This window comes from Phaethon aethereus (genome assembly GCF_964289735.1).
Source record: "Phaethon aethereus genome assembly, chromosome: 7".
In the NCBI taxonomy this organism is placed as follows: domain Eukaryota; kingdom Metazoa; phylum Chordata; class Aves; order Phaethontiformes; family Phaethontidae; genus Phaethon; species Phaethon aethereus.
The window spans coordinates 25,249,320-25,263,372 of NC_138583.1; the positions used below are offsets into that span (position 1 = coordinate 25,249,320).

At 36.4% G+C, this 14,053-nt stretch overlaps 1 protein-coding gene across 1 annotated transcript in view; it reads right to left on the bottom strand.

The window, feature by feature from the left end:
* The window catches only part of LOC309406992 (adhesion G protein-coupled receptor A3-like), a gene marked incomplete at its 3' end in the record, with an annotated part of 279,833 nt that overhangs the window by 229,019 nt on the left and 36,761 nt on the right, over positions 1-14,053 (bottom strand). Inside the window, exon 2 of the mRNA XM_082002382.1 lies at positions 7,120-7,191. Coding sequence (XP_081858508.1) covers positions 7,120-7,191 — 72 coding nt within the window. The remainder of the gene's footprint in view (positions 1-7,119; positions 7,192-14,053) is intronic.

Below are 14,053 nucleotides of genomic sequence, written 5' to 3' on the forward strand. Positions count from 1 at the left end.
AATAATTTTCAGTCTAGTTTACAGTATGTGCACAAAGTACAGATAGTCTCACCCCAGGAGAAAAATCATTCTCCGTGGCTATTCCCATCCTTCCTCACCTAGTGGAATATGCTTCAAACAGTAATCCAGCATAATGAGGTTTTTTATAAACAATTACAACAAGCCAACACAGTAAGAAATTTAACATGAAAAATTGCTGACATTTGCCCAGGACTCCTAGACATATTACTAGACAAGGAAAAATAATAGTTGGAGCATTTGTATTTTTGTTCCTTGAGAATATTTAATGTGAAATTAAACAAAGAACTCATTTGTTTTCGTTATCAATTAGATCTAGAGAATTTACTAAATCCATGTGAGATTTGAAATAGAAGAAAAAGTGTCAAGAAAACTTTAGAAGCTTGAAAGGAACTTGTACTGGTTTTCCTTCCTCCATATTTCTCCAAATAAAAAAAATAGATAAAACCAAACAGTTTCAATCATGCCATGACTACTTACACAACAGACAGCTCTAAGAAACAGATTATAAAATTGCCCTTTCTCTAAGTAACATCACAGCACTTTTCTAAACACGTCTATGTGGCATTTGAGATTAATTAATGTGGTCATTTGTGGTCCCCAAGATTATTAATCTATTTTCTGTTAAAAGCACTTGCATGAAGTTAGGGGCACACTCCTTAGTTGCAACCTCTTCAGAAAGAAAAAAAAAAGTTGTACAACTGGATCCTGGGTTTCAGTCTGAAATATTTATAAAAATAAATAATGCATTTATTATAATACTGTTTTATAATAAATATAAATAATAAACAATATAGTTTATAATAACTAGTATTTTTCTACTTTTAAAGCAATCAAAAAAAAACCCCAAGTAATTCTAAATTTAATTTATGACGTCTCTAACTTCAAAGATGCCATATATATGTGTTGAAAATAAAATTATTTGAAAATTTCTTTAAGCATATTTCCAATCCTTCTCAGTGCTCAGGAAGAACACCTCTGTTTCTTTATGTGTGTGTGCGCGCACACATTTCAAAAGTATAGAGAGGAAAAGAAACGAAGCGGCCAGTAATTTAAAGAACGTAAATTACATGTTTAAAGAAGCATATCGGTATATCAAGATGTAAAACCTTTATATTTCACCCTTTCATCACTTGAGTTTTGCTAAAAAACGTCTAAATACCATATTTTTATACCAGCTGTTTAACAACATGGGTTTTTTTCTATGATCTAATTTGTTTTGCTTGGGCTTTCCTGCCCTTTCATTCCCTCAAGTTAATGTGTTATTACTTCAATTGCACAGCAGAACACGTAGTTGCAGAATATCATACTGAAATCTACTGAAAATAGGTTTTATGCAATCTTATCTAATAATAATGTGACTGCGTAGCACTGCCACAGAGTTGGTAACTTTACAATACAGCGACACTTAATAAAGTATATACAACCTGAGTGAGACCTGGTCCAGTAAGGCTGATCTATAAAGCTAAAAAAGTAAAACTAAGACAAAAAATAAATTCAATGCTAAATTCTTACAAATACTTCAGTATTATTTTTCTTTGTCTAGAAACATATCTAGGAATATAGGGAAAATGTAACAGCAACTTTCTGTAAAACAGTCACTGTTGAAGAATTAGTGCCTGGCACGCTTTTCTTCTGGGCCAACTGCGAAAAATATGTGTAATCTTGTTTAGTGATCTTTCATCCCGATTTCCCAAGGAAACACTGCTTATGCAATCACAGTCTGTTTGTGTACATTTGTTTGTTTTTATTTGCTGGTTCCCTCCAAATAGCTTCTAAACCCATTAAAGAGTTTCAGCCACAGGGGACAAAGGAGCAGCAGTCTCAGAGGTAATTATGTTCCTATAAACTTAATGAAAAAGTACATTTGGTTATGAAACAGAGAGAGACTTCGTACACCCACTTCAATAAATGCCAAGCACAAGATCAACCCCACTAAGCAGCAGGAAGCCCACAGCAGAGAAGCCACGACAGATTGCCCCCAGCCAGAGGTAACATGGGGAGTTAGTGCAGGACAGGGGCTATCCAGGCAACTGAGATGCAGCAGCTGCTGTGAAGGGTAAGAAAATCAGTCGTGTGGATAATAGCTCAGACATACACTGTTTTGTGCCAGCTGACACCAGGATGAGGGTATGAGATTTCGTTTCCTAGTCTAGATCTTGACTTTGGAGATCTTTGCACAGCTGGAGCACCTGGCCCAACAACCTCAGTCCTTGTCCCCAGAAGCATCATGTGCACTATGGCCGGCCAGATATTCTCAAGTATAAAAAGACCTGCCACAGCTGTTACTAATCATATTGCTTTGCTGCACACTGTTCAGAGATTGCGATGTCTTTGGAGCAGGGTCCACACCGTATACTGCCATGATAAGGTATCTGCGAGTAACTTGGTAATCTGCACTAGCCTATGATTCCTTGGGTAGCAGCAGTGGTTAACCCCATTGCCCATAAGTTAAAAATAAACAAATGAATAACAGTAATTTAAAAATAAAAGCAAACTAAGTCACGGATTTTTCTATTTAATATATTATTCCAATTTATGGAATAACTATGCCATCAAATTATATAAACTTAATTTTTCATTTATTCAGAGCCTCCAAATCACTATTTTAACTAAATGAGAGCTTTTGGATTGCTGAGATTTCCTTCAAAGGACTACTTCACTATTTCATGGCTTTGAAAGCCCACTCTGCCTTTCTTTTATGGTACCCACAGCACATCAAAAACTTATTTAAAAGTCTACAATAACCAGTGCTGCCCTGCTCAGATCAATGCATCTCCCAAGAAGATAAGACACTGACTACAGACAGGGAAGGCACTGGAACTGAAACCATTACCGGCTGTCAAGTCTTTGCCCCAAGCTTCAGACCCAAACTGAACTCACAGCCTCCTGAATGTGAAGCCGTCTCCACAGCGTATGTCACAGAAATGCGTTCGAGGTACTCACTCTCATCTGTAGAATTTATGGTCTGTAGTTCTCTTCTGGTTAAATTCCACAAAGCTCTTCATATTTTAGTAAACACTTTCGTTACCACACTTGCTTCAGAAAAGTTCATTTATTTTCTTACCTACACTTTTGATTTTATTCCAAATCAAGGCCTATATAACTGAGCACCATACAAAACCCAAGTTTACAGCAAGTTTATATTCTCACCTTGTATTTAAGTAATGACAGCTGCTTCTCAATGCCTCTTGTTAGTACTACAAAGTAAGCCCACTGGCACAGAGGTGCATCATGATGCAGATGCCATAACACATTTGTGAGTCAACCTTTCCAAACAAGCACAAGGCAGCAATTCTTAGGTTCAGAAGACTCAAACTCAGTGGAAAGTACCATCTCTACAAATCACTCGTGAGTCACTGTTCACACACATACAAACTACAGAAAAAGCATCTTTTGTGGGACTGTTTTTCAAAGCATTTTTACAAACTGCCCAGTAAAAATTCTCATATTTCATGGAAGTATTTTGATCACTATTACTTACATTATGTATGTACTTTTTATTGCAGACATTATTAAATGTTTCATTTTTAATATTAATAAAGTATTAGTAAATATAGGATTATCTTTCTGTTACTAAAAGGGAAATAACTGTATCCCCCAACATGTTTTTTCCTGGCTGGCTGGTTGTATCCCCTGAGAACCTAATATCATATTTCCTTTTAGAGCAGTAACACAATTTAAGATCATCTGAAATAGAAACCTTGTAATACTGTGCTTGTTCTGGCTGGGATAGAGTTAATTTTCTTCCTGGTAGCTAGTATGGGGCTGTGTTTTGGATTTGTGCTGGAAACAGTGTTGATAACACAGAGATATTTTCGTTATTGCTGAGCAGGGCTTACACAGAGTCAAGGCCCCTTCTGCTTCCCACCCCACCCCACCAGCGAGTAGGCTGGGGGTGCACAAGAAGTTGGGAAGCTGGGACAGCTGACCCCAACTGACCAAGGGATGTTCCATACCATATGACGTCATGCCCAGCATATAAAGCTGGGGGAAGAAAAAGGAACAGGGGGGATGTTCGGGGTGATGGCATTTGTCTTCACAGGTAATGGTCAGGCATGATGGAGCCCTGATTTCCTGGACACCTGCCTGCCAATGGGAAGTATTGAATGAATTCCTTATTTTGCTTTCCTTGTGCATGCAGCTTTTGCTGTACCTATTAAACTGTCTTTATCTCGACCCACAAGTTTTCTCACTTTTACCCTTCTGATTCTCTTCTCCATCCTACCAGGGGGGAGCAAGCAAGCGGCTGTGTGGGGCTTAGCTACCAACTGGGGTTAAAACACGAGAAATACTCATACTACGGTTGAATAAAGTGCAATTTTCTGAGAAGTCTACAGAAACAAATACAAACCAGGCCCAACTATATTTTGAAAAAATTGCATTTCATGCATAATACAAGAGTCTTGGCTTCAGAGAAATCTGTTCTGTCCTACTCTTAGAATGGACAGTTAAGGGGCAAACAACTTATGTTTCTCAGTTTGCTTAAGTTGCATAAAACAAGGAGTTCTAGTTTGAGACAACTGCTCAGTAAGGTCTCTCGCTTGTGTAACATGCTGTTGAGAAATCACCAGAATTTAGGGCTGACACTTCTGTAATCCAATTCCTGTTGTGACATGCATTGAAAAACAAAATAATAAGGGGAAAGTTGTCACTAGCTTACTGGAGTAGATCTTCACACCATTCTCTGCTCAAAACATGGTTTTGAGCACTCCAGGGTAGGAAAGATCCAGAATATACAGGTGCCTCAGTTCCACCTGAAATTTTACCTCTCTGAAGTTTTCAAGTTTGACATTGAATGATTTCATTTTCTATGTAAGCTAACACTCTTCTGGCTTATGATCTCATGGTAACCACAAAAGAATTACAGACACACATGATTGTTGTCTCTATGGCATTCACATTACTAATTTTTTGTTCCGAACAGGACCACAAGGAGTGCAAAGCCAAATTAAATGAGTAATCCTTAACTCCAGCACACTTGCCGTTCTAAGTACCTGTCTTGTAAACTTAACATTATCCTAAAGGAAGCTGGATTTTCTTGCTACTTTACTTCATAAGATTCTCCACCTCCCCATTCAGGCAGAGAATAAAAGTTCTTGTTGGTTCATTTTGATGAGCCATGATCATCAACAGCACTTGCTGTCATAGTTCTCCATTTTAAGTACCTGGACTATGGCTCTGAATTTGCTTGTGTGCAAAAGGCAATGCTGGGGAAACCTTTGTCCAAGAGTTAGGAGCACTCATCCAGATGTAGTTCATCCACACCCACCTCCTAGTAGACTATTCCAGCTGTTCTCATCCCCCCAGCTGGAACTGGGTCTTTGCAGATACTGATAGGAAGTGTATGGGGCCGGAGAACAGGAAACAGAGCATCTGACTCTGATGAGAATGTCATCACCTGAATTCTAGTCTTTGCTTCAAAGACCACTTTTGCTATTTGGCCATGGCGTTAATACATTATATACAGAGGAGGTGATATTCACTCATTTTATCTCTAACGTTGTGAAAAATCAATACAATAAAATTAAGAAGGTTTAGATGGTGATGATACGTAAGGCTACACACCTAAGGTATTTTTTTATTTTCTCACTGATCTCAATACAGTTTGCAATGTCTTTTCAGATTGAAGTATTTCTCTAGCTAGATAACTAATAGGGTTTTTTAAAGTACATGCTCAGTACTATTCCTCAATTAAAAAAAAAAAAAACACAAAAAAACAGAGGAATGTTTTCCTCTATTTCCAAACACTAATGCTTTACTTAAAGTACATTACAATTTAGTTTACTGATTTCTCTTCTTGCAATAACTTTGTAATCCTATCCCCTAAATTGTTTTGTCTAAAATGGTTGTAAACTTCTTATAAACCTCATATCATTGTTACACCTAAGATTAAACCAGTTAGTAAATAATACACAACTACTCCTCATTCCATACCATTTAACATTGCCAATATTAAACAAGTATGTTACATCTATAACTATATACAGAGAAAATGTAGTATTCCTTTACATAACTATTCAGACTGTTAGCTTTATCCTAAACCTTCAAGCTGCTTAAGTGATTGCTCCACTCCAGACCTTGAAATACATTGTTTATTTTTAAATTGCAGTTAGAATATTCACATATCTCAGTATCATGTACTCACCCACCTTATTATACAACCATAAACAGCACATAAACCATAAACACACATCACGCACATATATAGCAAAATATTAGCTAAAGTTGATTTTAGTTTTTTGATTCCAATTGATTCCAATTTTTTGCATATGGAAATATTCATACAACACAGAATACTTTAATACATTCATTAATGTAGCAACTACTGCATGTCAACAGCTCTACATAATGAAGGTATTCTTACAAAGCAATATAAAAATAACTTAAGCTGCAGGAGTTTTTTAAGATAGGCATGATATAATTACTCATTTTAGGTGCACTGGCAAAGGAAGCTGCCTATAGATATAAAAAATAGCCTTTTAGTCTTGCTTACATGATTATTCTCAAATGAGTGGCCTATATATACAGAAAGCACTGTTATTACAGTGTAGCTGTTACTGCTTTTTTATTCCATTGAAGTTTCCAGATGTTTTCTTCCTAACTTATTAGTTGCTCCTGAGCTCCTCTTCCCCCTCCAAATATTGGCTAGAAACAAATGGTCACAGAGATTTATCAACATCATTGTCTGCTCCACTGATAAATGCTGTCCAATTTCTTAAGAATATAATGAAAATATAGAACAGAATTAAAATGGAAGTACTAGAGACCAACGAGTTAAATAACCCAAACTACATGTCAGGTATATTAGTGTTACCATTACATATACCAGTCTTCACTGTGATAGTGTACATAGTGTAGTACAAGTCTTTGACTGGATGTTTATTTTAGTTCCAAATTGATGGCAGTGCTTTCCTGTATTTTCCACGTCCATCCCCATTCACTCATTTTTATGCTGTTTCTTAACTTGATGACTGCCTAGAAACTCTATTGTGCAATACAGTTCAGAACATCCCAACTTCATTTTCTGATGTTTGGTTTTATATTTAAAATACAAAGGCTTTTTAACTGAAGGTGGAACAAGGCTGATCAGTTACTCACAGTCTCTCCAGGGATCTCAGTCCGAAGAAAGAGCCATTCTTCAACCATAAGATCTTGTTGTTACTCAGAATCCTACAAGAAGTCAGGAAAGAATCTTGTTAATAGAACACGATAATTCCACTGATTAAAAACATGTAATTATAGTAAATGACTGCTCTGTAAAATACTAATCACCAAATTCTCTGCTTCATTTGCATTTTCCCATCATAGCAGTAAATAAAGATTACCGTTTCCTGAAGTGCATAGTTTCTTCTTTATTAAATAAAAGCACATTCAAGAAATACATAAACAAATGAATTTTGGCTTCAACTTGAAAATTGTAACCCTGATAAATGCCCACGCTTCACTAGCAGATTCTAAATTTCCACTGGCAAAGGTACTTGTTGGGCTTCCCAGTCAGCAAAAAGGCTGATGGAGCAGGGGACGTGTTAAAGACTGTTCCAGTAGATTAGAGGACAATACAGTCACTTTGCAGCGGCCGCGATAGCGGGGATGTACAAAGAAAGACGCCATCAACGGCTGATAGATACAGAGAAAGTATTTAATTTTCTACAGGAGAGACAAACAAAAACCTAGCCCTTTACCACAAAAACAGGCTAGTCCAAAACTGTTTTCCTGTTACAACCTCTGCGTAGTAGAAATTCAGTAATTAAGCTATGCCTGGCCCATCAAGCACCACCACCAAGTGCAGATGCAAACTGGTCCTACGTGCAAGCTATTGAAAAGTTGTCTATTCTTCCTCTTCATGTTAAACTACTGTTGATGCCACAAGCGGCTCTTTCTAGTTTAGTGATTTTTCATCACTGTATTTTCCCAGCTATTCCAGAAGCAATACAATATGAACATGCACTCTTTTTGAAGATGTTACCACTTTAAAACCTTACAATATACAAAAGAAATGCAATTTGTTTTAGAAGCTCAAGGAATTATTTTTTTAAAACAGTTCTAATGCTTATGCAATGCACAGAAGAAACGTTTGTCTCGGAAAAATATAATTCCAACTGCTTGAGAAGTGAGTCTTTTAATGTAACATTTACACTAAATTATACTTCTCTAGTGCACAAAATTCCATGTCAAAATAAGAGACTGCAATAAAGATAGAAATAAAAAATTTCAAAAGAAATTTTATGCTCTTAACTAGGAAACTTGAGACTTTGGGAATTGACTTTTTACATTTGTAAAGTTTTAAAACAATCTGTTACACAAGACTACCTTAAATTGTCTTGCTCTTAGCATTTCCCATTGTATATGAACGGTAAGTGCTTTGCCCCAGCATACACCTATTACATAAAAACTCAATTTAGGTGCAAAAGACAGCACATAACACTGACCCATTGTGAAACAGAAAATACTTACTGATGTAGGAAAGTTAAAATACTGTAATGTTAGTAAGATTTGGAGAATTTTGCAAGTTATTTCTAAAATTCATCAATAAATGTGTAAATATATTTTGTATGTTATTACACTATGTTGTTACTGAATACACTTGTGCAGCAACATTACTCCTCACCCAGAAGCAGTCAGTATAACCCGCAGCGGAAATTTCAGATCGATCATGAACAGTTACACCCAGGCATCTGAAAGCATGCAGAAGCCTATATTTATGACAAAAATTAAATACGCCCCAATATACGCAGTCTATTGCAATCAGCTAAGAAACTCTACATCTCAGATCTTCCTTCTACTTCTCAGATTAAAAATTAAGTATGACATTAACTATTTCTCTAATCTACCTACTCTTCACTAGCATCTTAGCAATACAGTTCAGCCATGACATGAAGAAAGGCCACAAACTGTTTCAATTTGTCTTATTTGACAGATTTTCTGAACCTTTTAGGTGCCCATACAGTGACTAAATTGGGGAATTGTTTTAAAATTCTGAATATCTAAACTAGGAAATGTAAAGACATGAAATGTTCCATTATTTTATTCTGTCCTTTTATTCATCTTCTCTTCTGAGGCTGCACAGAACTTGTGTCAGTCAAAAAAAAAATGAAGTCCCAAAATTAAAATTGGCTGGACTTGGAAAGACTACCATCATAAATTCCACTTCATATTTGGTCAATTAGTTATATGCTGTGTCACAGAGAGACCAGCTTTGAGGTCTATTACAATGACATTAGATACAAATATTATAGTTGGGCTGTTCTGCATAGCCTGATTTGCAGAGATACATGCACTTCAGAACTCTCAACTGGCTTAGATACTCGTAGTTCTGTCTTTGCAAAATTTTATGGTGCCAATTTGTTTTTCCAGCCTTCTATTCATTCTGCCCAGAAAAAGAAAGCACTCTGAACTTTGCTGGCAACTCCATGAAAATGCAGCACACGGGTCTCCTACTCCATTCCTCTGGGTCTCCTTCTGTATGGACCTAAGCACATAGACTGAAATCAGTATCATTAATCCACATAAAACAAACTCCTAGAAATTAAAGAGAACTATCTAACTACTAATAAATCACAAGATTAAGCAGCACTTATAGTTCATAAATGGAACACACTCAGAAAACACAGCTCATGTTCTGCAATACTGCTATTTCATTTAGCCATTTGCTTTCATTTTTTCTGAAAGATAAACTGAGTCTTGAAAAATATAACGGACATCACAAAAATAAAAAAAAATAAAAATCGTAAAACTTAACTATGTAAATTTGAGTTTCTAAATGAAACCTTTCAAATCTTTATACCAGACTTTCACAGACACTTTCACACAGAGATCAAGTTTCAAAAATTAAGTTTCCTTCAGGGCCTTCTCTTCTCTACAGTGCCAACCAAAATCCAGGTTTTATAAACAAAGTAATATGGGTATTATAGTTAAAACACAATTCTTCTTCTGTTCAGAATCACAGCTTTAGAGAATCCTAGCATTCCAATAAGGTCCATGGGGAAAAAAAAAAAAAATCTTCTCTAACAATTAATACAAGTTATCTACATTTCATTCAGCTGGTTGGTATGCAACCTGGGAAGAATCCACCTGTTTTTAATTATCTTTAATGATGTCCAAGAACTTGCAATGAGCTGTTATCAAGAAGGATTTGGTTTGCACTGAAGATCAATTCTGTGAATACAATGAGCAACTTCACTGGCAAACTTAGATCACGTTATTTTTCGTAGAGTAATGAATCATTTCTTAAACATTTGATGCAACTCCTAACATTCTTCCCTTCTGAGGAAATTTGCTGTGGGAATGAGGCCAGAAGGGACAAAGGTTTTGGTTACAATGTTCAATATGCTAACTCAGAAATGAGGCTTAACTACCAATGATGTAAAATCTTTTCAAGTAATCAATGCCTGGTCAAATTGTGGCTCTTACACTTAATGCTGAAATTACACAGAATAATTTTGTATATTATTTCTTCAGAAAAGTAACAGACTGGACATGAAAGGTATGAAGTAGGGCTGAAATAGCTAGGTATCTCTTTTCCCTTTAATACAGTCACCTGCTTACAGGGGGATGTTTGTAATTAGAGACCTGCAAAAGTTTTGCAGGAAAACAGAGACATGAGCAGCCTTTTCTTGAACTTACAGATGCAAAGGTTTGATGCATAAATACATGGGAAAAGGTGCTATGCACATAGTTGATTTTTGAAAGCTTATAACATAATTATAACTTTCAGATGTAACAGAAACTGAGTCACTTATTTTAATAAAAGATTAAATATAGTTTGGATTTTTAAAACAAATCACCACCATGCACCCACTATGATTAAGTATTTCTCACATTTTATTTATTCACAGCATTTTCACTTGTCTTTTTTTTTTTCTTCTGATGTGCTAGTGAATCAGTGTGATAAATATTGCTATACATTGCAATGAGGCAGCTGGTTTAAATAATTATCAGTTTCTAGCCATGTGCTAAGGATCTCACATTTTCAGTATTTTATTCTGAGGAGAGAGCACCACCCTGCTGATCAGACACATTATGAACTGTTTGCTCACTTCATTGGCCCTTTCAAATCTTATGTCTCTGCTGCTCCTTCTCCCAAAACACTTTGAGGGACAGTTTACCTCAGGGAGCACATTCAGAAGACATTAACTCTACACCAGGTTTGTCCTTTCCCAGCCCTGTGAAGCCCTCCAGCACTATTACCGCACTCTCTGAGAGGATATCCTTCAAACACCCTGTCTTGACCTACAGTGACACCCTAAAGCATGTAATCCATACGTGTAGTTTCATGACGGAAATGTGTTTCTGTGGTGGGCTGCAACACAGGCTGCATGCTATTTCATTCATCCTGTACTGTAAACAAACCAACCAACCTCACATGTACACAAGGACCAAAATCATGCCAAGAAGCATACTAACAACTGAGAAGCATGGATAGTCAACGAGCCATTGCTTCCACTCTCTCCTGGACCTCTTTCTTTAGCAGTATAGGCATACATAAAAGAATTAATTGTTCTAATGGGCTGCAAGCCACCTTTCTGATTTTATTTCTGGTTCTTCCATCTGAATTAAACAAGCCACAAATCAAAGTTTGCTTAAATTGATGCTACGATTTTTGTTTTTGCAAATCCATTAAAAGTGCAAAAAGATGTAGTCCTGTGCAATGCAGTCTCATTCAAGTATAGAACATGCCCAGTATAAGCATTAAAAACTGTAGTAATTAAAAAAAAATATTAAATTGAAAAATAAACATAATACTGTAGTATTAAAGAAGTATCAAATAAAAAGCTCTCAATCATGATGAAAACACACTTCAACTTTCTACAACCTCTCAAGCAGAAAGAATCCTTTCACCATGCCTTCAAAGTCAAAGGACTTGGGTTCACTTGACATTACAGAGGAAACAAATTCCACAGCCGAGGCAGCTTCAGTGAGACAGTACTCCATCCCACCCAGTAAAGCCTAAAGACTGTGAGCTCACGCAACAGTGCACCCACAGAGAAAGCACATCTCAGATAGTCAAACCCAAGGAAGACAAGACATTTAGATGAAGACTGCTATTGCCAAATGCATAGTGAACATAGAAGGAAGTGTGACCCATTACTGAAAATACATATTTCGTCTGATAATATTCACAGGGGAAAATATACAAAAACCACATGCAAAAAACCCCCACCCAAACTTCATGAAAAAAAACAGTAAAATGCCAACTTCCACCTGATTTTCTGCTGGGCAGCCCAGGAACTGGTTCAGACCAGAATTCTCCCAGTCCTTTGCCTAGCTGATAGACAAGATGAATAACCAATGTCTAGAAAACTGAGCCCTCTGAAACCCTTTCTTTAAGGCCCACTCACTGAGACCAGCTGAAGTTATGCTGAAGTACTAGAAGAGACACCAACCAGAAGACCAACCATACCCACCCTGCTGTGCACTTCCTCTCAAATCCTGTTTGTTTTTCCACTCCTCCAGTAAAAAGGTGTGTTAGATGGATATCCAACATAATTTGACAAAAGATACAAAGCTCAGTCCATTAAGATTGTATATCTGGGACCTCTGTGTTGGGGTTGTGTTAAAAAATTGTGTTTCAAGTTCTGCAGTTTCTCTTACACACTAATTTAAGTTCAAGTACGGGGGTATATCTTTTATTTTAAAATAAAAATTTAAGTACTAATAGTAGTTAGTCATTTTACATGGAAGCATGGTTAACAGTTGACATGTTGCAGTTTAAGCTGTTTGTTCTCTTTACACATGGCATGGGGTTAGATACAAAAGGACTGTGAGCAGATATCGTATGACACACTTGGACACAGCAGTGGGAAAAATGTATTTAATTTCTTTTTGGTATCAGGAAAATACTACAATCATTTATATTGAAACGCTACAGTGTAAAATGAAAAACTATTTTTAAGGTTTTAAAATCCTTCTTGGTAAAGCAGAATATTGTTTATTCCCACAACATCCATAATTCATGGACAGTTGCACCATAAACACAAATTAAGAAGGAGCTTGCACCACAGAAATGGCAGGAATAGAAAGGAAAAAAGAATGTCTATATTTTGTGCCACATATGGAGAGACATATGGAGCTATCATAAAATACAGGTAGCATTTGCACTTTTCCCCCCCTCCAAACTGAAGACCACAGCTGAGCTACTACCTAGGGCTTCAACAGACAACATCAGAACTATACAGAGAAAGTGGGAGCAAAGTCACAAGACAATAACAAAACTCATTGAACAAGTGAAGAGAGAAAAATGACTGAAAACAGTACTGACATCTCACTAGATGAATGGGGTGTTGCAGACACCTACATAGTTTGATAACCAAACAGAAAGGAGGAAAAACTTGTAAAAATATGAGACATATTTATCAATTCATTATATATCACTACTTGTGTACAGTAATTCGTAGTGCCTGCTACTCTTTCCACCTTTGGGAACATCAAAACTTAAAAAAGCATAAAGATGAGTTATCAGAATATTAAATATGCATATAATGGTCTCAAGCGACACCTCTCTTCCCTAAGGGGATTGTGGCCTAGTGTATTGTTTATGAAAACTAAAAGAAGTGTGTTTTCAACATTCTTAAAAAGAATCATACAAAAATCCTCTAGAAATTAAAACCTAGTCACTTAGCACCTATAATTCCAGCTGGTTTTATCATTATCTTCAGTATATACCAGCTTTTGTTAAACGCATTCACTTGCAGCATAACCAGTCCCAAGCATTAGCGAAAACAGGAAAATACTCAAAAATGGCCTTCCATTGTAGATAGTATGTAACTTGGGACAAAAACCCCCAAAGACCTATAGCCAAAGAAGCAATAAGAATGTATTAATTATCATTCTAATTGGAACAGTACCAGCAGAACAGCCATTTCCCGATCTTGACACTATTTGATGATAGCAAAAGAAGCAATGAAACTATAAGCACTGAGAAATGTCCTTGTAGGTAACTACTTATGTAAATGAAAGTCCTTCCAAAAGTGCGAAGAAATGTTAATAGTCTGACAAACATTTAATGGAACATAGGAGAAACTGTAGCTGACCA